Genomic DNA, 27,533 nt, shown 5'->3' with positions numbered 1-27,533 from the left:
ATCAATACAGCTAATCTCTTCTCCTCTACCTGGTCCCAATGGTTAGCATTTATAAGGCCCCTAGGCTTATGGGCTATAACTCCATAGCTCCTAATGAGATACCACCGCCAATTTACCCTCTTTTGCATGTGCAGCTGTTGCTTTTGTTGTCAATAGCATATTTATATTGATGCTACTCTGAAATGTGATTATGTTACACATAGATAGACTGGGGAGGCAGTGGTCAGGGCATTTTCAGGGATAAGGGGCAATGATTGGGAAGAGGAGATGATAGGTGCACATAGCGAAAAAGAAGGCAAACATGGCAAGGGGGACCATAGGCAATCCTGATGAGTCAAAGGGCAGAAGCACATATGGCTGGGCAGGGGAGTTTATAGGTGCATATGGGGACACAGCGGTACTCATGTGGAGGGGGATCAGAGGAATGCCGTGAAGGGCTGCTGGCAGTGAGGCAAAGATGCACTTCTTTTCTGTGAATAGTGTGTCCGTGAATGATGTTGGTAGTTACAGTTTCAGAGGGTTACAGCCATTGGCGGCTCTTATCATTTTGGAAGAGGGGGGCTGCCACAATGCGGCCCCCCCTCCGCTGCCGCAGCACTCCACGCACCTTCTGGTCCTGGCTGCCTGTCCCCTGCAGGGGGTCAGCGCATGTGCAGTAACTATATACATACTGCACATGCGCTGGCCCAAGCCTCCCTGTAGGCTTAATCAGGTTCCTGGGTCCGGCGCATGCACAGTATGGTACGCGGTATTGCCTTGAGTGACTGGCAGGTCGAACTTCCAATAGGTAATCACTGCCAGTCACATTGAAGCCAAAGAGTCTGCATCTGGCTTCACTTTAGGCAGAGACAGTGGCGGATTATACCTGGGGGGGGGGTGTGCGCAGCCCATAGATAAAAACCGCCACTGCTTACAGCTGTAGCTGTGTGAAAGGGTTTTGGTGTCAGTTGGTTCAGATGTGCCTTCACTGAAAAACAAATGTATAGCCATGTGATCTGGCATGTCCAATCATGTTAGTGGGCTTTCTGTAATTGTAACACACACACACACATTGCATATTGGACATAGTGTATTAGTTCACATGACTTATGATGCATTATCACCTAAGAGCAACACAGTTTCCAGAGTAACCACACAAATGAACTGCTTCCAACATTTGTAACCAAACCCAACTGAACACTATTATAACTCATAGAGAAACTACTCCCTGACAGCATCACTCCCCTGCCCCGCTGACAGCAGCACTCCCCTGCCCCGCTGACAGCAGCACTCCCCTGCCCCGCTGACAGCAGCACTCCCCTGCCCCGCTGACAGCAGCACTCCCCTGCCCCGCTGACAGCAGCACTCCCCTGCCCCGCTGACAGCAGCACTCCCCTGCCCCGCTGACAGCAGCACTCCCCTGCCCCACTGACAGCAGCACTCCCCTGCCCCACTGACAGCAGCACTCCCCTGCCCCACTGACAGCAGCACTCCCCTGCCCCACTGACAGCAGCACTCCCCTATTATATACAACTATTTTATTCATTTACACTGTTATCCAGTTAGTTGCTTATCCTTAAAATAATTCAAATAAAATAGCCTGTTCTGCACATTTCTCCTCCTTCTGTATCTTTCACCCTATTTTGTCACAATAGGGGCAAAAGTGTACCTATATCACATTAAGAACACACATCCAAGAGTGGTATATCTAGAAAAAAACATACATATTATACACACGCACGTATGTGTATATGTGTAGATTTACACACACATGCACAAACACACATAAAACATAGTATTTGCGCCAGATGAAAGCCAAAATAAATGTTGTATTTCAGATTATTTCTGTGCAGCTTACAAGGAGAATATTGACCTTTCTGTAAATACGAAGAGCTTTTGGAAATGTCAACTTTTTATAGTTACGAAGAAATGGCATAGAGAGTAGAATGAAATAAAAATCAATTAACTTACTCTTCTGAACTTTGGAAAGCAAATGGGGAGAAGGGGGACAGAAACAAGAATATTAGAAAATAAATGAGCTTGTAGCGTACTGTGCAAAGTCAAATGAAATATAAATTACACTTAATGCTTGATTTTGAAAGGTAAATAATAGTACAACGTTGTTCTCAAAATCACTATTATGGCAGCTAAGCTTTATCAATATGCCGTGAATGTTGCTAACACACATGATGGGAAGAGTGCAACAATCTCACCAAGCAGTACTTTATGTGTTTCTGCCTTTCCAGCCTACTGTGTTATCATGCAGAGTAACTAGAGAGATCTGTGGGTACCAACTTGTCATCCTAGAGGCAGAACTCAGTCTCCCTGCTGCCAGCTGCTTGGGAAATAGATGAAGGCATGAACAAACAGGTGTGAATCCCTTAAGGGTCTATTATCTCAACGGGGAGTCTATGGGTTACTGAAACCAGATGTATAAACCAAACAGCTTCTTTATATCTAGATTGCAGCTTAACTGCCTTTATATACACAAGAAAGAACACGGCATGACCAGCATATAGCTACAGACTGCAAATGACATTTGCTTTCTTACACCATTCTGTTGAGCAAGTGTACAAAATAGAGTAGTCAATCACTTGTCATATTTACTGATTATGTGGTTGGACATGAACCATGACAAGGAAAATAACAGTCCTAGGTTAATACCACTATAATGGAACACATAACAATTTTTTTGACTTCTACAATGAAATGCTTTATCCACTAAGCTCTTGCTGTTCAGTACCGAGGTGAAGAGATGCACTCTTCACAATTTATAATACAGAAACTAATAACAGTAATAATCAGCAATGCATAAATACCCAAGGGATTCTATGAGCCAAATGTGCTCTTCATTCTAAACGGATTCAACCATATCATGTGATGTCTGCAAAATGTCTATACTGTAGGTATGATCATGCCAAATACTGTACTTTACACTTACATTTATTTCCTGCCAAGTTTATGGTTAGGAATGGTTTATGTGTACTTGTTTCCTAGCACGGCGCCCATCTTATGCCATCGCATACCACTAATTAAGGTATGCGATGGGACCCGATTTTCGGGTCCTAAGAGCTGCACTGTACAATTTTAATATCGCGTTGCATCGCATGCCATTACAATGGCATGCGATGCGATGCAATGCGATTTGTAATTGTACAGGCACCCTGATGGGTGATTACTATGTTAAATGCACCCCCATTGTTAACGCCATCCCCACTATCAACGCCAACCCGAAGCGTGGCAAGCGCAGCGAGCCTGAGAGGTGCGGCGGTGCGCGTCCTCTGACCTTTTTATACCCCCACTATCCACGTCAGCATGGAGTTGATTGTATATAGTGTGGCGAGCACAGCGAGCCACCGAGCCCGAAGTGTGGCGAGCGAAGCGAGCCCCGCGAGGGGACGCGGAATACATGTGAAGTAATCCGCATGCGCTCACCACGCTTAGGGCTCGGTGGCTCGCTGCGCTCCCCACACTATATAAAATCAACTCCACGCCAAAGTGGATAATGGGGGTATGAAAAGGTCGGAGGACGTGTACCGCTGCGCTCGCCACGCTTCGGGTTGGTGTTCATAGTGGGGGTGGCGTTAACAATGGGGGTGCATATAACATAGTAATCACCCATCAGGGTGCCTGTACAATGAAAAAATCGTTTGATTGCATCGCATGCGATCTGGTCGCATGCGATGCGATCAATGCGATCAAAACGATGTCATAAGATTAAAATTGTGGGCGCTGTGCTAGGAAACAAGTACCGGTTTATGTATCTCTATAGAGCCACATGCAGAAAACAACATGTATATTTAAAACTCTTGAATTTTTTTTATTACTGGAATATGCTTGGCAATCCTAGCTTCCAATTTCCAAAGTGCCCAGGTGTCTCCTCCTAAAGTCCTTAGTGCATGCAATCATCAACGAAAAATGAGTGTCACTCCAGGACTCCTGTATCAGAATAAAGTGACTCTACTTTAATCAAAGCAGAGTCACTTTATTCTGATACAGCAGAATGGTGCCATTTCCAATTTCCATTCATTTAATGACTGCCATGTGTCGCAACACAACAGTTTAGTGCTTAGAATAAGCTTGTTTCCTGAGTGGTTCAAAGCCATTGGCACACCTACCAACAAGTAAACAGGCCAATGAGACCTTAAAAGGGTATTAGAACCCAGACAGCACATCATTTTTTTCCATAATGAGGAACTTGACAGCAGTGACCTCATTGGCACACATTATACCTCAGGACCACCACTTCTGCCAGGTAGATCCTGCTGCAGCTAAGAGCGAAGATTTAATTAAAAATACATGTACACCTTCACAGAAAAAAAATCATAAAAGATAATTTGCTATGAACAAATATAAAATGCTTTATAGTATGCAAAACTAAATAGAATACGGAATTAAAAAAAGAAGAAAAACATTTGGAGAATGCACTATGCAGCATAACCATACATACATACATACATAATATACATACTCATTGGATGCAAAGAAGAACAATTACAAAGGAAAGAACACGTTTTTATGCCTGACATGGGGCATTGGCAGAACTGTTGTAGGAAAAAGAATAGAAGGTACAGTAATACTATAAACATGGATGATCTTTACCTCTTTAGGTTCAATCTGAAGTGTAGGCTTGAGCTTGTCCCGCAGAGAACACAGCTGCTTTTTTTCCTCCTCCTGTCTGCTCTTGATCTGGCATTCATATACAAAAAGGACATTACTAGAGATGTGCGTTCTCTGTGCAGTTAAAGGTCATTATTGTTTTTTAATAATCCTGCTAGTCAATCATCATGCCCTTAAGTGTTAAATCTAGCTCCTTGCCCACAGATGCACTGACATCTCCCCCACTTTTAAAACATGTCAGCTATCCTTAAAACATCAGAGTCATCAATCCTCTGCACAATAGGTCTCGGATTACATTTTTTTTTAGGCAACTTGCCAACGCCTACTATGGTGATCCTGAAAATAAATGTGAACTCATGCCTGCAAATTTTTTCTCAACATGTACTGTTGAAATGCACATATTTTAAGATTTTAAGAGTATACATGCTCCCGCTCTTTATTCAATTGCATTAGCCAGAAGTAGCATACCTTGACTGGTGTAGTTACTCTTAATAAAAAGGAGGACACATACAAACACTTTATATATACACACTTATTTACATTCTGCTTGGCAGTGTGGTTTTGCATTTTCTTTGAATGAGTGTGGATGAAGACGTAATAGTGTTTGGGCACTGGAGGGACAGGAGATTACCAAGGGAAAGGTTAAGAGAGTTCTGTTGAAAATGGTATGTTGATATGGTCAACCAATAGGTTTATATTATCTTCTAGAAGGTGCTAAATAAATAGGTATATTCTATTTGGTTGCCCAAAAGCAACCAACGTCCTATCTACAATAGAAATCCCATCGAGCATGCAAGTCTCCTTGGGACTTTTGGCCTTAAAGTGCTGGGACAAGATTTTGGTAAAATGGACATTTCTCACAACTGAAATGACAAGTCTTATAGCTTAGTAGTAATGTAGATGGACAGAAAGATCTGTATACAGATATTCAGATTCTGGTTTGGGGTGAAGAGCCTTGTTAGATTGTGATCCAAGGAAATCTGGTCTATGGAATACTAGTCGAGACAAGAGTTTTTGGAGCAATATGTTGACTGATGAAAATAGCTGGGTCAACAGATTCCTGAACATTTTTATATCCCTTATATTTAGATTTGGTAGAACTGGTCCTTGAAGGGATCCACATACGGGTGGAGGTCATTGTGTTTAATGCTTTACTATCGAACCTTTATTTCCCAGAAAGTCAGAATGCATTACTTTGAGGATAGTACGGTCTGCATAGCCATGCAGCTGCCCTTAGTTCTTAGATCTCTCTGTCACGAGGTCTAGGAAGGATTTATGTGCCCACCCATTCCAGATCCCGTTGGTAACTGGGGTACACTTTTCTTATTGATCTTGAAGGCAGGAAAGTTCAATAAGATTTCCAATATGCAATGAGAGCAGTTTCTTGAAACTATTGAGCATGAACTTTTATAACATTACCCGCTAAATAGAAGTAGATATTTATTCTGCTTTTATTTTGTGAATATGGAATTAAATGTAGACTGGACAACTTTATTTATGCGACAAATAAATTTACAGTAGATGAGAAATATTGTCAGCAAATCCATTGTGTAATCCTGGGAACAAAACAGCAGTGTGATTGTGAGACTGACTGTCATACTCCAAACTTATTATAAAAGATGACTTTATCCACAGCAGGCCAGAAATAATGTTATTATACTCAACAATTCTTCTGCAGTTGTCAGGCAATTTGATGGACTTTATTTGCATTCCTTCAGTTAAGATTATATGTCACAGGAGACTCAATATAAATAGAGCCAATGGAAAAAAGTATATAATGACTTGACAGCTTATTATACACAGAGTGAGCTTTATTTCAATTAAGGTTCAGTGAATATATTACAGGGTCTGCCTATCACATAATTAAGGAGGTGGCGTTTGTGGAACTACCTCCACAGTTTAACTTTCAGGGGCTGGAAAGTGGGTGTTGGTCGCAGTGTTTGGGTTAGGGAAAGGAAGTCAGTAGGTTTAAGCTTTGCCTAGGGTGCTCCACCATGCACACTGTAACAGCTACCCTAATTGTGTACACAGGGGCAGGGTAGTCAACCGCAAAGCACCAAGCAGGGCGGTACAATCCATGGCACCAAATCCCCACCTCCAGTAATTCCCTTTGAGCACACAGCACATTAGGACTGTGTCTCCCTGATTGGCTACCTCCACTGGGTATTCGTAAGATCTCACTGTGAGATATCCTGATCTCTGGAGCCAGCAGTCACCAAAGCCAGGGACAGCGCTGTCCCTGCTTTGGAGAATAGTTCATACATTGTCCTGCATTATCGGCATGCTATCTTTTAGAAAGCAGCACCAACATCTCGTGCCCATGTCATTTACTGAATACCCTCCCCTTTATACATGGCGAAGAAGCAGTATTAGGGCACATAACAGGTGTTGATACAACTTCTCTCCCATAACATTGACTCTCCCTCTCAGGGCTATATATGTTAAAGTTTGGAGAGAGAGAGAGACAACTTACCAAGCAGTCAGCTTCCAACTGTCATTTTACAGGCTGTGTTTGAAAAATTACATTTAGAAACTGACTGGTACCCACTCTATCTCTCTCTCTCCAAGCTTTGATTAATTTTCCCTTGGTGTACGCTGGCCAGAACTCTGACCCAGGAGCCTGTTCTGGGCCTTCCACTGGATGGATTTGGATGAAAACTTTAGTGAACTGTAAGAATTGACTGAAAAAACATAACTCAATGAACTAAAATACCTGACAGAAATGTTATGTGGGGAGACACAAATACTGTATCCAAATGCCTTGGAATAGCAACATTAATTATAGATGGAAATTACAGAATGTAAGAAGGGGTTTGCAGCAAGTATCTTATATACCTGCTGTGATACATCCATTCCCGCATCCTCCATAGGTTTCTATGGGAATACAATACTATTCGATTTACCAATATCAGGAAAACAAAGTACCGGAATGGACCCTGTTTATTGCGGTCCTCATGACTGCGCAGAAGATTGAAAGAAAAAAAAAAAGAGAGAAACCAAAAAAAAGAAGGATCCATAAAAATGGCTTTGCAAAATACCTTAGGACAGGCATGTCCAAACTATGGCCCTCCAGCTGTTGTGAAACTACAAATCCCATCATGCCTTGCCACAGTTTTGCTATTAGGGAATGCTAAAACTATGGCAAGGCATCCTGGGATATGTAGTTTCACAACAGCTGGAGGGCCACAGTTTGGACATGCCTGCCTTAGGAGATTTAATTTTCCTGATCCTCTTGTGCCTCTGCAGCAGCTGACTAAGGGGGTTACTCAGACCTGACTGCTAGTCTGCTAATTTGCAGATCCCTGCAATCAGGTATATGCTGCCCAGCCAGAGTGAAATCCCGCCCCGTGCAAGCCTGCACATTGATTGCCAAAATTACCTGGATCAACAATTAGCTTCAAATTTATTCACAAGCGCTCGCCATCAAATGATTTATCCAGTGTGTGCAGTCAGTACGTAGCCCAGGACTTATTCACTAGCTGTGATAGAAGCATTCGGATCGGGGCTGGAACTGATGTCCCACACCCTCTAAACACTCCTGCGTTTTCTCCCATAAAACGGTTGGGTGACATCCACAAACGCCAGCTTTCTGTCAATCAACTTATGTAGGCCAGCAATAGAAAATATGAGCAGGATTTTATCGCAGGATGGCCTCGCGCACGCGTGCTGCGTTCCATATGTATGAGCATTCTATTGATGATCGCTCACAGCTGTGCAATCTGGTCTGAATAACCGCCTAGGCATGCATAGCTACTGTTACACCACTATCACTAGGTGTCAGGAGGTGCAGTGATTGCTGCTTTAAGACAGTGAGGTCAAAGGAGCTTTGAAATAAAAATGGTAGAAAGTAAATGAAAGTCAAAGTATTTTATGTGCACATAACATACAGAAGTTGCGTTCACCATTGCATAGGCAGAAATTTTCATTATTTTCCAGCATGTGACCATTATTAACAGTGGCGTAAGTTCATCACTAAATATTATGAAATATTAGTGCACCCCCACCACCACCTTATATAAATATAAGTATGTCCTGAAGACGGGCTTGACCCGAAACGCCGTAGGCACTTAGTAAAACTACGTTTTTTCTGCACCAAGACCTGGAGTGACGTTCTTCATTTGGATTGTTATATGTGTAAGGGGGAGACCCCTGAAACAGAACGAGCACCCGGGCAAGTACCTTCATCAAACTGGTGGGCAGTGCCGGACCCTTGCAACAATTATATATTTATATTTATATTGTTTAAAATAAAGAGTGTGTGAAATCTATGGTCCTGCTAGGAGGGGGAGTCAGCCTCAGAAGCAATATTGAAGGCTTTCAATTAACTGATCCAAATTTGCAGGGGAGAAGAGGTGCCCCCCTGGAAGCAGGAGCCATGGCAGCAGATGACTCCATTGCCTTCCAGTGTTACGCCTGGTTATTAATGTGCAATGTAAATCTCTGTAGTAGGAACATAAGATATTTTGCTAAACAGGAACTTTTGTGAATATTTCCTGGTATTCCAAATGGCACAGGTACCGGTAATTAGGTCGACAACCATAAGGTCGACAGGCAGGAAGGTGGGTTTGGTCGACACAAGCATTAGGTCAACATGGGTTTTTTACGTAATTTTTTTATAGCCGACAGGCAGTATTTCATGCCCTACTATCAACTAGGGCGTGGTGAAAGAATAAAATAGTGTGCTGAGCATAGCGAGGCACCGTGCCCGAAGCACGGAAAATGTTTAAGTGTCCATGTCGACTGTGTCGACATTAGGGACAAATAAAACAGTGAAAAAACCCATCGCGACATTTTGACTGTCGACCTTCCCCATGTTGACCTAATGTGTGTCGACCCAATGACCCAGTAAACCTAACCAGTGTCGACCTAGTCATGTCGACCTTCCTGCACGTCAACCCAATTGGCACATTTGTGTAGACATTTCCTCACCAAACTTTATGGGCAATGTGTCCAAAGGGTAATTCTGCATAGCCGCATTAGTGTGTCCTAGTATCTTCAGTGTGCACAGTGCAATGCTATGCAGGCGGATTTACAGTATGTTTAACTCTGCATCAGCCCGAGTGTGTCTATATAATTAGCATTAATGTTTAGAGAGCCTATTTTATATTCAGTCTACGGTGAGGCTACACTGCATCTACAATGCTCATTAATAGCAAGGTTGACACACGAAGGTATAGGAGAAGTGAATGATCTGTAGTCTTTGAATAAATCAGCTTAAAATTTAAATATTAAGGATAAAGACAAGAAAATGTTTTAGCATACAATCTACTTTATCACCTTCCCCAAAAAATTAAATTAAAAAGATAAATCAGACAGACACAATGTAGTGCAATCTTGGTACCTGTGACTGCATGACCATGGTGTAGTGCAGGGGTTCCCAACCTCGGTCCTCAAGTACCCCCAACAGTTCACGTTTTCAGAATCTCAAGTGAAATAATTATCTCTACCTGTAAATCTTAAAATGTGTCAGTAAATAATGAGTACACCTGTGTGCCTTCCAGGTGAACTGGAAAACATTCACTTTTGGGGGTACTTGAGGACTGAGGTTGGGAGCCACTGGGGCAGTGTGTAAACACAATCATCCCATCTGATGTGCTACACATCAGATGTGACTATGCGACGTACTGTATGATGTGGCGTGGTTATATTAATCATGTAACAATATTTTGTGTTACTGTATGGAGGATTGTGTAGTGTATATGTGGTCCAATACGTCTTATTGGTCTACTGCAATATTGCTAGGTCATCCAAGTATACAGAACCTAGTTTAACTGTCATTTTTCTAACACAACCTTTACAATGACAAAAAAATGATCGCTTGGAACTTTGGGGCAGATGTACTAAGCCTTGGAGAGTAATAGAGTATAGAGCTAAACTACAAACCAACCAGCTTCTATCTGCCATTTTTCAAACACAAGAGTGTAACTTGACAGGAGCTGATTGGATGGAATGGGATCATTGGGTCGACCATATGTTGGTCGACAGTCATTAGGTCAACACCGTTGGGTCGACATACGTCTAGTTCGACATGGCACAAGGTCGACACAACTGTTGAGGTGGACCCATCGACCGTATCCCGATTGGATAGTACAATAGCTCTCTCCACTTTATTACCCTCCAGGGATTAGTAAGTACTTCTCTCCCTTTACCTATCTACACTTTATTGCTCTCCAAAATTTGTTACATTTCCCACTGTCTATCTAACTATACAAGATCTATAGGGGCAGATTTATTAAGCTTGGTGAAGTGATTAAGTTGCTACTACTTTATCACCGGCTAATCAGCTCCTACCTGTCATTTTTCAAACCAAGCCTGTAACTACACAGTTGAGAGCTGATTGGCCGGTGATAAAAACCAGCCACAATATCACTTCACCAAGCTTAATAAATCTGCCCCATAGAGAGGGAATGGGATCATTCGTCAGACTGCATTTAGGTCTACAGTCATTAGGTCTACCCCACTAGGTCGACTGGCAGGAAGGTCGACCTGACTTAAGGTCGACATGGGCCAAGGTCGACATGACTTAAGGTCGAATTTGCATAAAGGTCGACATGAGGAAGGTCGACTGGTCATAAGGTCGACATGGGTTTTTCACTGTTTTTTAATCCGAATGTCGACACAGTCGACATGGACACAGTTGGCAATGAGAATCGGGCCCTCGCATCGCTCGCAATGCTTCGGGCACGGTGCCTCGCTGCGCTCGGCACACTATTTTATTCTCCCACCACGCCCTAGTGGATGGTAGGGCATGAAATACCGCCTGTCGGCACATGTCGGCTCAAAAAACAGTGAAAAACCCATGTCGACCTTATGACCAGTCGACCTTCCTAGTTGGAACATAGATAGTAAGCTTGCAGCAGGGCCCTCCTACTTCCAAGTCTTTCTGTTGTTACCCAGTTTGTCTTATCACTGTCTACTATTGTAAAGCGCAACAGAATCTGCTGCGCTATATAAGAAACTGTAAATAAATAAATAAATAACAGGAAAATAACCAGTAAATGCTTTACGATATTAATACAGAGAAAGATCATGAACAATGCAATAGAACAATGAGCTCAGTTCCTACTAAAATAAAAGGAGGGACAATTGCTCGCACCTCTGGTACAATCTTCAGCACTCATCTTTATTACCTATTTCTGTAAGTGAATATCAAATATGATAGGTCTACTGTATATGATGTACAATGCACACAACACCTCTGAATGTTATCAGATGTACTGTAGAAATGTATATTATAAAGCAGGGATATAAGCTCATCAGTTCACCTGGGGGACTGAGGATGCAACAGATAATAAACATCTGAGCTGACATGTCAGGGAGGGGGATGATGCATTATACACAGAGCCAGCCAGCCGGATCTTTCACAGACCTTGGTTTCACAGGACGCTGTCTGGGTCTGGAAAGTCTCAGGGGAAGAAGTAGTGAAAGAAATTAGCTAATTACGGTATGTGAAGGATGGATAATGTGGTTACAAGAACCTGCTTTGTGGTCAAGTTCACTCCAGCATTCTGATTTATGCACTGTGCAAGTTAATGTTTAATTACCTACAACATTGTGTTTTTAAAAGAGCATATTCTTCTGGGGTTCTCAAGAAATAGAATATTTTAAGCAAAGTGTAGTGAATTGTGAAATGCATAGTGTATGTACTGCATGTACCCACCTGTTTTAGTTTTAAATAGAAATGCAGGGCCAGTGCAAGCATTGTAGGCACCCTAGGCAAACTGTCAGGCCAACCCAACCCCCCTTCCCCCCCTTCCCCCTTCCCCACACAGCCAAACATGTGCATGGGCATATTGCGGGAACATGCCAGGGAAGGGGATTCTGCGGGTGGGAGACATGTGTGGGCAGGGCCTGCAACAAAAATATTGGGTCATGCTACACTATCTGTACGGTCCCTTCATACTGCACATTTGCTCTGAACTAGACACAGGATTTCACAGTGGGTGCACATACTCATTCCGGACTCACCACAACCGGGAGGGACAGCAGTGGGGCTGAAGGCGGCTACACTGTAAAGACGGCGTCTGTTGCAGACTTGTACTGGCGGGCTCACAGTTACTTGCTGGGCCTGCTCAGGGCCGCTGCTGCTGCTCCTCGGCGGCAGCAGCAGCAGGAGACAGGACGGAGGAGCGAGCCTGGAGGGGAAGGGGCGGGTAATGTATGACTCGCCCCTTCCCAGTATCTCTTCTCTGAGCTGAGCGAATAGTAGAGGAGCCATTCACTGGCAGCCTGCAGTGCCGCCCTCCAGTGGCCAGCGCCCTAGGCAGCTGCCTAGTGGTGGCTCCGGCACTGTAGAAATGTAATTCAAGTCCAGTGACCTGAAACAGTACTAGAAGACATGCACAACCTGTGGCCTGATGCCTAGCTATATGTGGCCTTCTGGAAGGCGGATCCCCAACAGATCCACAACCTGAAGAGTGCATTTTTTTCTTAAAAATTCCTTTCCTTCACCCAGTAATGATAAGGGAGTGGGATTTACTCATTAGGACAGAACTCAGCAGAGACATAACTGTGACAGGCATCCTGGCAACCAATCAGACTACCTGTCACCCTCTGTGCTTTGCCTCCAAGGAGCAGTGGCCAAGAAGCCCTCTCAATCTATAGAATAATCAGGGGCATCAGAAGAGGCTGGACATATAAGCTGGTGCATTTGATGACTTTAAAGTGTATTTCTACAGACCTGACACATACACGATCACTGCACAGTGGCTGCAGCAAAGTTACAGTGAACACCCAGGATCCCTCAGTGACAGCAACCCAGAGAAGAACTAGCAGATCATCAACAGGTTGGGAAGAGTGGGGATGGGTATAGTTGAGGAAAGTTAGTCAATATAAGGCAGTAAGTTGTGAAGATGGAGGGTTTAATGCTGTAGTTGAGCTAAGAAGCAGGGGTTACAGAGATGATAAAAAGCAGTTAATTTTGTTGAAAGGGATTTTTCAATGAAGGAGTGAGTATGAGTTTTTAATGAGGGGATGACAGTGTGCTGGTAACAAAAACACTCTAATAAATGCTGGTCAATAAAATTCTCGAGGAAAATATATTTCTTTACCTATGAGGCATATAAATCATGAGCGGTGCAGGACTGCAGATATAAAATGATATCTAGGCCTCCAAACCTAAAAAATGATTTAGATGCCCCTGTAAAAGGTAATTATTATATCACTTTCCAGCTCACTGTTCATGTTAATTCTAAATAGAAGCATGTGAATCCTTTCACCTGAAAACATTCACATTACACTGTGCATCATGGTCACAGCACAATCTTTCTCTAGAAGCCTGAAGATTGCTCATATATCGGATATATGGGATGATACTGCTGTTACAGTATTGGGGGAATGTTGCTAGTATATATTGATGGTGCAGGAGGAGATGATCAAGGAATATGATCCCCCAATGTGGACCTTGGGCTAAAAAAGGCAGTTCACCCCTGAGCTAGAGGTTAACAATTATTTACCATGTAATTAGTCAAGCAAGAAGTACAGGTAGATAACATACAGTATGCAACCCATTACTGATGGAATACTTAAGCAAATCAATTACTGTCCATTCCTGCAAAGGAACATAACTTTTTTTATTATTGGAAATTACAGTATTTTGTCTTGATTAGTATCAAAAGGGTAGGAAATGCAAACCTATAAATTATTAATCTTAAGCAAGGCCTACAGGTATTGAGGTTGTGGAGAAGTTGCCCAAAACAGTCAAACCAATCAGATTTACGGTAGCATTCCTCAATTACATTCTATTAAATAATAGGTAGCAGCCGATTGGTAGCTATGGGCAACTTTGTCACTTTCCACTGCATGATACAACAACCTCTATATATACAATATGTATAAGCACACAAGTGAAATAATGAACTAGTTCCAGGGCATCCACAAGAGGTACTGCAGGAGCTACAGATTTTTCATTTCCAAGTCAAATGTATCGCAGGGATGCAAAAGAGGATGTTTCCTAAATAAGTGATGAGACCTTGCATGAAATATTTCCCATCACCCAAATTGAAAATAAAAAGCAGGAAACCAGAAACCTCTACTTTATATTGATCCCTCATAGCTCAAAATTAGTCTCTAGGAAAAACTGGATAGTTGTCTTGACAAAGAAGCATCATCACTGGCAAGTGCTTCTACTATTGATCTTATTGGTGTTGAACTGTTAAATGCATTTCTGCAAATGCACTTACAGTATATGGCAGTGGTTCCCAAACTGTGTACCTAGGCTCCCTGGGGTGCCTCGGAGCACTTGCAGGGGTGCCTCAGGTTGGTGGTTCAGAAACAATTCAAATTATTTATGGTTAATGAAATAGGAAAAATCACTTCTTGTAGTTTCCAATTATCAAATATGTGGGTAAACAGAAGTAGATCATATTCCTCACCACACAAATTACATATTGACCTGAGGATAGAATTGAATAAGAACAACTTATTTAATTTAATATTTTTTCTGAAACTCTCAGTAACAAACTTTTGTCCTAGGGGTGCCGTAAAAAATATTCTTATACTGTGGGGTGCCGTGATTCAAAAAGTTTGGGAACCACTGGTATATGGTATAAACGAAAAAAAAAAGCTTACATTTTAATTTTTTATACCTTCTCTTACATTGATGGTTCATGAAGTTTTTACTTACAATTATTTACTTTTATTTTTTATTTTATTTACTTTATCTATACCAAATTATTGGAAGCAAAATCAATTTAGGGTGTGTTCACTCAATGACAATGATTAACTGCATTTCACAGTAATACCACTGTATTGATTTCATTTTACTCTTAACAAATGTGGCTGAGATTACTATGAGGGAAGAAGAATACTCACAATTTGCAGTTCGGTGGTCAGACCCTCAATGTAGGATTTCAGCTTTTCGGTGGCTTGTAAACATTCCTGCAGAAAGCTACAAATAAGTCATTATTCTGGGGTCATATCACCAATTTGGCTGCATGCATGTGCGGAATTGATGAGAGTACACAGACATACGGAATAAAGACATTTAGCAGCTCTTAGATCTGTGGCCCTTTTTAGCTAAATGTGGGTTTACAGCCTGCAGTACGGATGGTGTAATGGTTAGCATTACTGCCTCACAGCACTGAGGTCATAGGTTCGATTGCCACCATGGCTCTAACTGTGCAGTTTGTATATTCCCTGTACTTGCGTGGGTTTCCTCCGGGTACTCCGGTTTCCTCCCACCATCCAAAAATATACTGGTAGGCTAATGGCTCCCAAAAAACATAACCCTAGAATGTCTGTGTGCAGGTACATGTGGTAGGGAATATAGATTGTAAACTTCACTGGGGCAGGGACTGATGTGAATGTTCATATATATTCTGTAAAGTGCTGCGGATTATGTGGGTGATATATATATATATATCCAGCTGCTGCTCTAATGGAGTTATGACAACATAAGCTGTCCTGACAAAGGGTCATTCCAGACTCGAAACGTCGACCATGCTTGAGGATTTTAAATGAGATGAATTAAAGGATTACTTTTAACTGTTGAAGAAGTCTGGTGAGTGCGTTCTGTTGTACCAACAACTTATGTGGATATAGATTATTTATTATTATTTATTTATTAACAGTTTCTTATATAGCGCATACAAATTCCGCAGCGCTGTACAGAGCATAGTTATGAGCAAACACAAAACAAAATTACATTACAAGACAGTTTAGGACAAGTACATGGTTAATACAGATAGTTACATCAGGGGACAGGACACTGAAGCAATTATCAGGGTGGCAGTGGTTTATATATTCTAAGAAAGGCACATGAGGAGAGAGGGCCCTGCCCGTGAGAGCTTACATTCTAAAGGGGAGGCTTAGACAGACAGGTATAACACAGAAGGGGGAGAGGTGGGCATAAACAGGTTAGGATGAGAGATGGTCAGGTTTTATGCAGGAGGGTCGGAAGAGGTCAGCTTAGTGTTTGATATTTTAAGTCTAAAAAAGCGATGGGTCATCCAAGAGTAGACAGCAGAGAGACAGTTGGAGATATGAGTTAGGATGGAAGGAGAGCGATCAGGAAACGAGGGGTAGATTTTAGTATTTTCGGCATAGTGGAAGTCGAGTGAACAAATAAGTTCACCCAGAGAGGACATGTAGAGATAGAGAAGAGGGCCAAGAATAAAATAATCAGGGACACCTACTCTCAATGGAACAGCAAGAGAGGTAAAGTCATAAGAGGTACAGCTGGGCATTTTCAAAACTGACAGTGCAAGTACAAGCATAAAGAGTGATATTCAAAAAGTTTTAGCAGATGGAGAAATGTTGATATCACAGCTGAATAGGCAGATTAAGCAGCCAGGAGTAGTGTGATGTGAGAATGAAGTGAGCTCACTCAAAGCAGTCTTGGTTTTCTGGGTTGCTGGTGTCTTTCTGATTCACTTTGATACGAAGATGTTAAGTTGGTTGGCAGTTTCTGTCCAGTTTAAGTCCAAGCTTTAATCTATGTAACTGTTTTCGCCCTACTTAAAAATATTCCTACTTTAAAATATGACAAACTAACAATAGTCAGCTTGCAATGGTCAGCAAGGCTGTGGTCAGCCTTGTGCTCACAATATATACTAAAAGCTGTTTCTAAGTTAATTGATTGAGACCCCACCCAGCCAGAGCCCCTCTTCCACTAGCAATAAAACTAAGATAACAAATGGTAAGAGGTTACATACCATCCCAGCCACTAATAAATTCTCACTCACTTTCAAATCTTATACAAATATTTGCACAATTACCTAAATATAGCAGTTTGCAAGCAGATACTACAATACTGGTGTAACAGATGATATGAGTTACCTAAATATAGCAGTTTGCAAGCAGATACTACAATACTGGTGTAACAGATGATATGAGTTACCTAAATATAGCAGTTTGCAAGCAGATACTACAATACTGGTGTAACAGATTATATGAGTTACCTAAATATAGCAGTTTGCAAGCAGATACTACAATACTGGTGTAACAGATGATATGAGTTACCTAAATATAGCATATAGATATATATATATATATATATAATAAACTGTTAATAAATAAATGTACTAGTCAACATAAAAGGTGGCCAAATGACAATGCTGTTCAAACTATTTCGCTAGAGATGTTAGCTTGTCTAACATCTGTATCATTTCCTTTACACAGACATTGACATCAATGATCAAGAAGCTCTAGGGTTCGTGAGTCAAAATATTGTGATCTTACTTGCACTGGGAAGTGTAATGCTTGATGAGGTTCTGCAAAAGATCTGCTCCTTTCTTCGTTTTGATCTCATTCACTTTGATCAGATACTGGAAATAAAATAAAAATTAAATGTTAAAGCAGTTTAGATACAATGCTATAATTGGTAAAAATGATTCCTTTGGTGAAGGTTGAGAAGGCAATGCGCCAACACAGGTGAGAGCTGGCAAAGATTCAGAATCTTTGGTCACATTACCAGCAGGTGGAGATTGCACAGACACAATTAAAACCGCCCATACATGAAGTGAGGTCCGGGTGCAATGTGATGCACGCTCATCACATTGCACAGCACATAAAGTATGTGTGGCACATAATTTTTGTACTAGATTGCATCACATCAAGTACAAAAAGCACGCTGCTGTGTCACATCATGTGCTTTTTGTACTAGATCTGATCTATGCATGGGCACCTTAAGTAATGTTCTACTTGTATCTGTTGGCCAAGGACTACACAAACAAATTAAAGGTAGTACCAGGTGTATTTATATAGTTATTGGGCTATATTCAATGTCATTGGCGAGTGACGGTGATGGAGATTTGTACGGAGAAGATGGCTTTTTTAGCGAGGAAAAACCATCCTCGCGGTCCAACAATGTTCCGGGGAAATCGGGATTCTCCGGATTGATGAAGTTTGATGCAAATGCAGCAAGCCTGCAGCATATAGCAGCGAGCCTCTGAGTTTTGACGGTTGCACTCGCCATTTCCACCTCTCTGAAAAGAACCAGTGAGGTGGTTGATGATGAGTGAAGGGGGTGGGGGTGTCAGTTGAATACTGACCCGCGAGCTATCAGCACTGCTCGCCATCATACTGTAGCTTGCGCTTTGGCATTGACTATAACCCAATGTGTTGGTATTACAATTTGTTGGTTGGGACATTGTGCTCTGTACTTTAACCATTTCATAATTTGTAAAATCAGGCCCTGTAACACTTAAAGTACCGTAAAGCACTTTAATGCAGTGCAAAGTGTAGTATATAACACCCCCAAAAATAACATTGTTACGGATTTAATGCAGTAAACCATATTTTACTGTAGTGCAGATTACCACAGATATGTCAGGGGTATATATTATAACATATAATGTAATTCTTAACAACTTGCTGCCATTGAAGCATACAAATAATTATGGACTTTTATAGATCATCTTTAAGAGAATGCTGAAGCCAGGTGTGAGTTGTGGGGCATAGTAAATCAAGAGATTATGCTTCAATTATAGGATTCTTCAAAAATGGTATCATCAAGCCCACCAGACCACCCACTGCACTTGGGAAGTGGGTAGTATGTGGAAGGCTGGCCTACGCTCTTGCAAATTCGAGAGAACATCTTTGAAATTTGTGAGTCTCTTGGAAATTCTGGGAGAGTTCGAAAATATCTATAAAACAATTATTTTTCTCAAGGTCTCAATAAAGATTATAATAACATCATACCCTCCAACTGTACCGATTTTGCCGGTACAGTTCCGTTTTTTAACAGTCTGTACCGGCAAAATCATTTTGTACCGAATGTACCATTTTTTCCCGTTTTTTTAACTACTTCAGAATACAAAGAACAAAAAACTACAACTCCCGAAGTGCTGTGCGGGATGACGGGTGAAGTAGGAGGGCAAGACTTGCTAACTGACAGCTCTGATTGGTAGGGAAGGACGGAGCGGTCGCTAGCCCGTGAGCATTTGTGTCCCCTCCAGTGCCTATCTCGTCCACCCCCTCTGCCGGGGACCGGCTTCCTCCCCTTCCCCCCCCAAGAGGTCACAGGTCGCTCCATACCCCACAGCACAGCCGTATTAATGGCCCCCTGCTGCCGCTCGGCTCCACCTGCACTGCTATGCAGCGCCGGCTCAGCGGTCACTCAGCACAGCAGGGAGCGGGATGAAGAGAGATCGGATCTGCAGCACTGCTCTGGCTCCCTGCGGCGCCGTGTAGAAGTACAGGGGATAGCGTGTAGGCAGTAGGCACCAGCCTGCAGCTCAGTCAGTGACTGACAAATGAGTAAGTGTGCAGGCAAGCAAGCAGGAGGCGTGATCCTGGCCAACATATGCAGCAAGTCTCCTGGTTGGAGGCGAGGCAGAGAAGATCCACTATTCTCCTGTGTAAATACTGGCTGCCTTATGTCCCCCAGGTCCACTGTGTTACCACTGTCTCGGGCCAAAAGAATAATATGGGGGGGAACTGCCCAGTACACATTCGGAAAGGGGGTGTGACCACGCCCACTTTACACATGACCACGCCCAATTTCCCATGGTCACGCCCCTTTCCCAAATGTGTACCGATTTCTGACCCTCAAATGTTGGAGGGTATGTAACATTATATAACCCGATAGTATACTAAAATAAATGCTATAAACATTTTGTTTGTGGGCAATTTAAAAAAGTGGACATGGTTTGCGTCATTTACATATACATTCCATTAAATAATAGACAAGGTAATAAGAATTACTTTCCTGAAAATTGTACTAAAACAAATCTGTGTGGTTTATACTCATTGTAAAACAATATGGAATACATATCGGTTGTAGTTTCCGAGAAATCAGAAGTAATTTATTTTAGAAATGACCATGTCCTATCCTGGTTACCTCCATCACATTTAAATGTATTATTATTTAAAGCAGACAACAATAATGGTGAGGTTTATTCCCCAGTGGTAGATACGGTACTTGTTTCTTAGAACGGCGCCCACGATTTTGATCTTACGCATCACAAGGAAAAAAATCGCGTCGGTCGCATTGCATGCGGCCAAAAAATCGCATGCGATGCGACCGACGCGATTACCGTGATTTTACATAGGGAACAATGTTAAATGGCCCACAGACCCCAAATACCCACCCTGAAGTGTGAAATGGCCCCCCCAATTGTTAATGCCACCCCACGATCAACGTCAACCCGAAGCGTGGCGAGCGCAGCGAGCCTGCGATGGGCGGCGGTACGTGTTCTCCGACTTTTTCATACCCCCACTATCCACGTCGGCGTGGAGTTGAGAATAGAAAGTGTGGCGAGCGCAGCGAGCCCGAAGCGTGGCGAGCCCCGCAAGGGGACGAGGAACACGCTCCCGAAGCGTGGCGAGAGCAGCGAGCCCCGAGTGGGGACACAGATTACTTAACATGTATTCCGCGTCCGCTCGCCACGCTTTGGGCTTCTATTCCGCGTCCGCTCGCCACGCTTCCGGCTCAGTGGCTCGCTACGCTCGCCACACTTTCTATTCTCAACTCCATGCCGACGTGGATAGTGGGGGTATGAAAAGGTCGGAGGACGCGTACCGCCGCCCCTCGCGGGCTCGCTGCGCTCCCCACGCTTCGGGTTGACATTGACCGTGGGGTGGCGATAACAATTGGGGGGGGCCATTTCACACTTCAGGGTGGCTATTTGGGGTCTGTGGGCCATGTAACATTGTTCCCTATGTAAAATCGGGTCAATTGGGCCATTTAACATTGTTCCCTATGTAAAATCGGTAATCGCGTCGGTCGCATCGCATGCGATTTTTTGGCCGCATGCGATGTGACCGACGCAATTTACATTTTACCATGCATTTCTATGTAAAATCGCGGACATCGCATCGGTCGCATCGCATGCCATTATAATGGCATGCGATGTACATGCGATGCCCGCGATGGGTGCCGTTCTAGGAAACAAGTACCGTAGATACAATTTTGGTAAAATTTGCTCATTGTTAATTTTCTATATGAAGCAAACCAGATGTGTATTGTATGAGAATTACATCTGTTACTTTGGAATTGCCCTTGTACATCTGTGAAACCCCGTCAGCTGTGCCATTACGGGGCTTGCCTCTACTACACATTTGAATTTTATTTTATCTTTTAAGCAGAAACACTATACAGTAAATAGTTATTGACTAAAGTAAATAGCCAATATCAGGAACCAATAGGATGCACAAAGCATATGCCGAAAGAGATCTTACTTCACACATCTGGAGTTGGAACATCCTGCGCTCTTTCTCCAGCTCTTCAGCGATTTCTCCTCCTGCTACCTCATTGCGCACCATCCCATATTGCTTTGCAAGCTCTCTCTTCTCCTTCTCAATTTTAGCACTAATAAAACATACATTCACTTAGTATTAGTAACCCTCCCCGTGTATGTTCCTTATAGTTATGCTAACCTCAGGTGTCCTTATTACTACCCATAGCCAGCCATTACTAATACTACCAACATCACCCCAATCACCTCCCAAGCTGCCATGTAGTACTACAACTACTACTCTTGCTCAGTCCTTCTACCACTATCACCGCCACCATTAACTCCAAATGCCATGTGTCACTACTACTTTTTACCAGTCCTACCACAACTGCCAGGTACCATACCAATGCCAGGTACCATGTATGACAACTCCTACCCAGTCCCTCCTACCACTACCACCATCAACCCCACCACCTCCCCCAGCTGCCATGGAGCACTACTACTACTACTACTACTACTGCCATGACCCTTACTACCTCGTCAAACTCCCACGTATAAAAATACTACAACTCATGGCCAGTTCCTCCTACCACTATCATCGATGATTAACTGCCCATGACCACAGAGGTTGAGGGTAGTTGTGAATATTTTTGGTTACACAAGAAAATTATGTGTAAGAAGCATCCTAATAGTTCTTTCTGATAATCATATGAAACATCAATGTAAAGAGCAAGCAAAGCTGAACATGATTTCATTTTTCAACTTACAACTTGTTTTCATAATCCTTCCAAGCTTTTTCAAAAGGCTTCTTTAAATCCTACAATAAATTAATATTTAAAGAAAAATAACAGAAAATACTCTGTAGACAAACAATTACTAATACATCATACTGGTAGCTAAGAGCATCTGTCCTATTAATGGGCTTTATAATGAATGTGTTTGGTGCAATTAACTATCTTTATTTATTGGCTGCTTAACCAAGACCCACAATTTATAAGGGAACATGTCCAATCAGATCCCCAATATACAGTGGAACAGAGTACTTCTGAACATGAATATCTTGACCTAGTGGTAGGCAGTTACTTGCCCTCTTGCTGTGTGTTGGCAAGAAATTACTGGGCTGTGTGCTTTTATGCAGTTACAAGGAACATGAAGGCAGGAAGGAAAAGTATGGACACGGAGTTAGATAGTGGTCAGATCAGGGTCAATCTGCAGCATGGTGGGGTGATATCAAATGCCAATTAACCAGATGTGGCAAAATTGTGGTGATTACACCTTAATATGAAGTGAACTTCTTTACAAAAAACGCATAAATTATAATAACAGCATAGAACACGGCTCTGATAAAAATGGAATGACAGATACATTATAGGGAAGAAAAGGGATACAGAATCACAAGAGCAACTGCACTGTATGTAAAGGTTTCACTGCAATAGGTTGAGCTTTATGGACTAACATATTTTTTTCAACCTTAATTACTATGTTTTTTGTTTTGCAAAAGCGGAAGCATTACTATTAATTCTGCAAATCCCCATGGTCAAGGAAAAGCACAATTGATATTACTACTTGTGGAGTTCTTCAGCAGTGATGGAAAGGAAACCAGATGGTTCAATGAATAAGATTGAACAACCACCACTCAAATAAAATGCCCAAGCAATTCTTCCATTACTTCTTGGTACAGTGTAGACGTAGGGTTTCATTTGCGAGCCCCTCATATAAGTAGTTATTAAGGGAATGCATTGAATGTAACCTCTAGGTCAGGGGTGGGGATCCTCAGGCCCGGGGGCCCCATGCGGCCCTCGTAGTCGGTCTGAGTGGCCCTCCCACCCACCTGGCAGCTTTGCCGGGAGTCAAGTACAGGGGAATTCTCACAAGAGGTTGATAGTTCTGGCGAGATTCCTCTTAATCAACAGCAGCCGGAGACTGTCAGTCCTATTCAACGGCAGCCGCCGGAGCGTGGGACAGCTGCAGCAAGACAATTTGTAAGAGAAATTTTTACATATGGCCCCCAATGGCTTTTTTCCCCATACAAATGGCCCTTGGCACAAAAAAGGTTCCCCAACCATGCTCTAGGTTAATAATTTTACAAAACGTAAAAAAAAAAATACTTTTTTATTTTCTAAAAACATTAAGCTTCAAAATTGATAAACTGGAGAGTGATAAACAGCCAGACAATCTTAAACAGCCAGACAATCAGCTCCAGTCTGACATGTCACAGGCTGGGTTTGAAAAATAACAGGCAGGAGCTGATTGGCTGGCTGTTTATCACTCTCCATTTTATCACTTTTGAAGCTTAGAGAATTTATTTGTACAATAAGCGCTCCCACTAGCCTGTGTCAGTAGATCCTCCAGAAGCAGTAATTCCCCAGCGGCATAAGCCCTACGTATTCCAGTGATAATAGATACCCAGTGGCATGGTTTCCACCCACAAGTGTTCATAGTCCTCACTGCGTTAGTACACACCTCTTTCATATTTCACTAAATAAATAAATATATATATATATATATATATATATATATATATATACACATACATATACACACACACACATATATATATATATATGCCAGTATAACTACTTGTAGAGATTCAAGTATTAGTGCTCAGGGGAATAAGTACTCCTCCTGCCACATTTGTAATCCACGTATGCGCCCCAGACTGCCTTTGTCTGGCATTGTAGAACAGTGATGTTGGCACTTGGGGACAGATGCAGAAGGCAGTGTCAGATAGGATATGACCAACCATGTGACTGTGATAGTCATGTAGTTATTTTTTTAAGATACAGAATACAAGGTTTATCCATACAATGTTTCGGTAGTCCCTTCTCCCAACAACCATGGAAAAGAGACTACTGAAACAGTGTAAAATCTAAAGTGTGTTTATTACACAACAGATTACCTACATATAAAACCCCTTACTTCTCTTTATTGTAATTATGAGTTAGAAAAAAATGAAACAATGACTCTGAAGTGTATACCTTAACTACATGAAGTAAAGAAAGCCATTTTATGAGATAAACCAATGTTCATGAGAACGCCCACAAAATAATGGTCTCTACAGCGTGTGATTGGTAGACTTATTCAGGCGCCTAAATTGTACACAACACTCAAGATTTTACTAGACAAGCTATACAAAACGTAATATTACTTTTGGGTAAAACTCACCCCTTTCACCTCCTTCAGATCTCCTTTAACCAGCGAGTTTAGAAAGTAATTAATGTTGTGATTAAAACTCTGCAGCTGTGTGAGACAAATATGTAAATTAAAGGCTGTTACACAAATCATGCATATCATTTCACACAAATACTGTTCCACTCTTGTCAGCAAGCCATCATAGACAATATTATACATCTAATGCATAACCGAATACATCTGCTCATGCAAAAAAAATGATTTTCAAGACTAATCAGCCCCGTCTGCCAAATAGGTGTCTGCTAATTCAATGTCTTAACACTTTTTAGATTGGACCTTGCTTCAAAAGCATAAAATAGCAGCTCAGAATTCCTTTTGGTTGACCTCCAAAATGTCTAATTTGTGGAGATGCCTTTCATATGAAGAATATTGTACTGAGATGCTCCTTTCAGAGCATCTCAGTTATGCTGAGCGTCTTGCAACACATGGCGTTGGGACGACCAGTAAAGAAGGACACATCGTTATACACAAAATTATATATTCAAAAATGACATCCTAAGTGCGTTTATTTACATGATCCCCAACAAAAGTGCAATGAAAGTCACGTCAAGCGCTCTGCTACTAACTTTCTAACAGAATTAGGCCAATTTACAAATCAGGTGCAAAGATTAGCATTAAGAGATGGCATTCACAGCAGGAGCACATACAGTACTTCTTTATAATAGGAGGAAACAACCATATATAGGCATTCCATAATGAAGGTGGTAAATCAAAATTAATGAGGGCTCTAGTCATGGAGGATTGTTAAAGAAAAAAAAAAGGTACTTGTGTATTAGCACGGCGCCAAGTTACGCAGTTAGTGTAGCGGCGTTGTCAGAATCAGCGCAGTGTTCGTGCGCCCAGCGCAGGCAGCGTAGTGTTGTGTAGTGTCCCCGCCTGTTCGCGCCTAGCCAGAGATTACGTAGTTAGTCAGGTGTCCCTGTTAGGAACAGCGTTGTGTTCCCGCCTGTTCGCGGCCAGCCGGAGCTTATGTAGTTAGCGTAGTCAGTCAGTGTTACGCAGTTAGTCAGCGCTTATTACATTGTGTTGGCACCATTGACCATTTAAACCTGGCTGACAGGACAGGTGTAAATGTGTTCCTGAAACACCCCCACTATCCACGCCAGCCCGAAACGTGGCGAGCACAGCAAGCCCCGTGAGGGGACGGAGCGCCCCCGTCGGAGCGCCTCTCCGTCGGCACCAGCATGATCCCCTCTCCGCCGACGTCCGCCAGCTCAGGGGATCTGGTGGTTACCGGCGCTGTGTGAGAGGCGCTCAGTAGGCTTGCCATGGACAACGGGGACAGAGCCATGGACGCCGGGGATGGAGCCGTTGGGCTGCCGCGGAGTCACTACGCTAACTACGCTAGGCAGCCGTTGACCTATGATGACAGTGTAGCTTAGGCTACGCTGAAAACGTAGCGTAGCCGGGCGCCGTGCACAAGTACCAAAAAAAAAAGATTTAATTGTGCAGGACAAGGTCTTAAAATAAATTATAAAGAATTCAGTGTGTACATGATAGTGTTCCGAATTTAACAGTACAGTACAGTACAGTAGGCAGAACCGTATAGAACAGACCGATTTATCTAATTTTAAGAATCTGCTTATTCAATGTCTACTTCAGATTTATCAATGGTTTATCTTGTACTAACTGGGCACATTCTATAGGGAAGTAAAAATTTTGCAAACATTAAACAATGTAAAACTAAACTAAATACTTTATTACTATGCAATATGGGAAACTTCAACCTGAAATAACAGAACCTACCACATTTTTTATCGGTGGCAACAGCTCCTTTGAAAGCTCAGCGAAAGCATTGAAAGCGTTACTCAGAGCTTCCTCTCCATTGTCCCGGCAATTTACAGAGAGCTTTTCCAAAGTTGCAATATAGACCTCTAGGTGTGTGATGTGCTCTGAAGTGAATGAAACAAGAATAGTGAATGTTACTGTGGGAAGAGGTTTGGTAGAAAATAAGCTGAAAAGTCTGGATTTTCAACATAACCAACATTAAATTGTTTTACAGGTTGAGTATCCCGTATCCAAAATGCTCGGGACCAGGAGAATTTTGGATAACGGATTATTCCGTATTTCGGAATATTTTAATATTTCAATGATGTATTTTGAAGTATCTTGCATTTATGCTGTATAAACACATAATATACACACAAATATATTTTATTACCACATAAAATACACACAAATATATTTTAATTGTTCAAAAAACAAGGTTTCAAAACGTGAAACAAAATTTGTGTACTATCTCAGCACTGAATTTGAATGCCAAGCAATCATTGTCTTGCACATATATAGTGCCAGTTACATATCATGTCCCCAGTGATGCTGTTACAAATGTCCCCAGTGAGTTTTAAGCAAAAAAAAAAAAAAATTTCACTTTCTGGAAAGTCCGTATTTCGGAATAATTTGGATAACGGATATTCGGATACGGGATACTCGACCTGTATTAATTTAATTTTAAGTAATATTCCAAATTAAAAAGCAGTTAAGGATAACAGCACTTCCTAAATTACAGTACAGACTTGGATGTCGCACTGCTACACGAACACCAGCAGATGAGTGGCGGTGACTGACGGTGATGCGGGAGCGCTCACCTCTGGCCCGTACACACTGGGTGGCTTTGAGGTGAAA

At 42.2% G+C, this 27,533-nt stretch overlaps 1 protein-coding gene across 3 annotated transcripts in view; it reads right to left on the bottom strand.

Moving 5' to 3' along the window:
- LOC146008403 (arf-GAP with SH3 domain, ANK repeat and PH domain-containing protein 1-like) overlaps nt 1-27,533 on the bottom strand; it is a 170,777-nt gene that overhangs the window by 58,981 nt on the left and 84,263 nt on the right. For 2 of the 3 annotated variants that reach the window (XM_083147636.1, XM_083147635.1), the window contains exons 3-9: nt 26,655-26,800; nt 24,882-24,956; nt 22,484-22,533; nt 21,721-21,850; nt 17,779-17,864; nt 15,412-15,487; nt 4,582-4,668 (exon numbers count right to left, since the gene is read on the bottom strand). In XM_083147636.1, the coding sequence (XP_083003762.1) occupies nt 4,582-4,668; nt 15,412-15,487; nt 17,779-17,864; nt 21,721-21,850; nt 22,484-22,533; nt 24,882-24,956; nt 26,655-26,800 (650 nt within the window). Of the gene's footprint in view, nt 1-1,950; nt 1,960-4,581; nt 4,669-15,411; nt 15,488-17,778; nt 17,865-21,720; nt 21,851-22,483; nt 22,534-24,881; nt 24,957-26,654; nt 26,801-27,533 lie in introns of all 3 variants that reach the window. The other variant, XM_083147634.1, reaches the window with a different exon arrangement.

The sequence above is a fragment of the Crinia signifera genome, chromosome 6 (genome assembly GCF_055691185.1).
Source record: "Crinia signifera chromosome 6, ASM5569118v1, whole genome shotgun sequence".
NCBI lineage: Eukaryota > Metazoa > Chordata > Amphibia > Anura > Myobatrachidae > Crinia > Crinia signifera.
The sequence above is the reverse complement of the archived record's forward strand: the minus strand, read 5'-3'. Positions and strand labels throughout refer to the sequence as shown.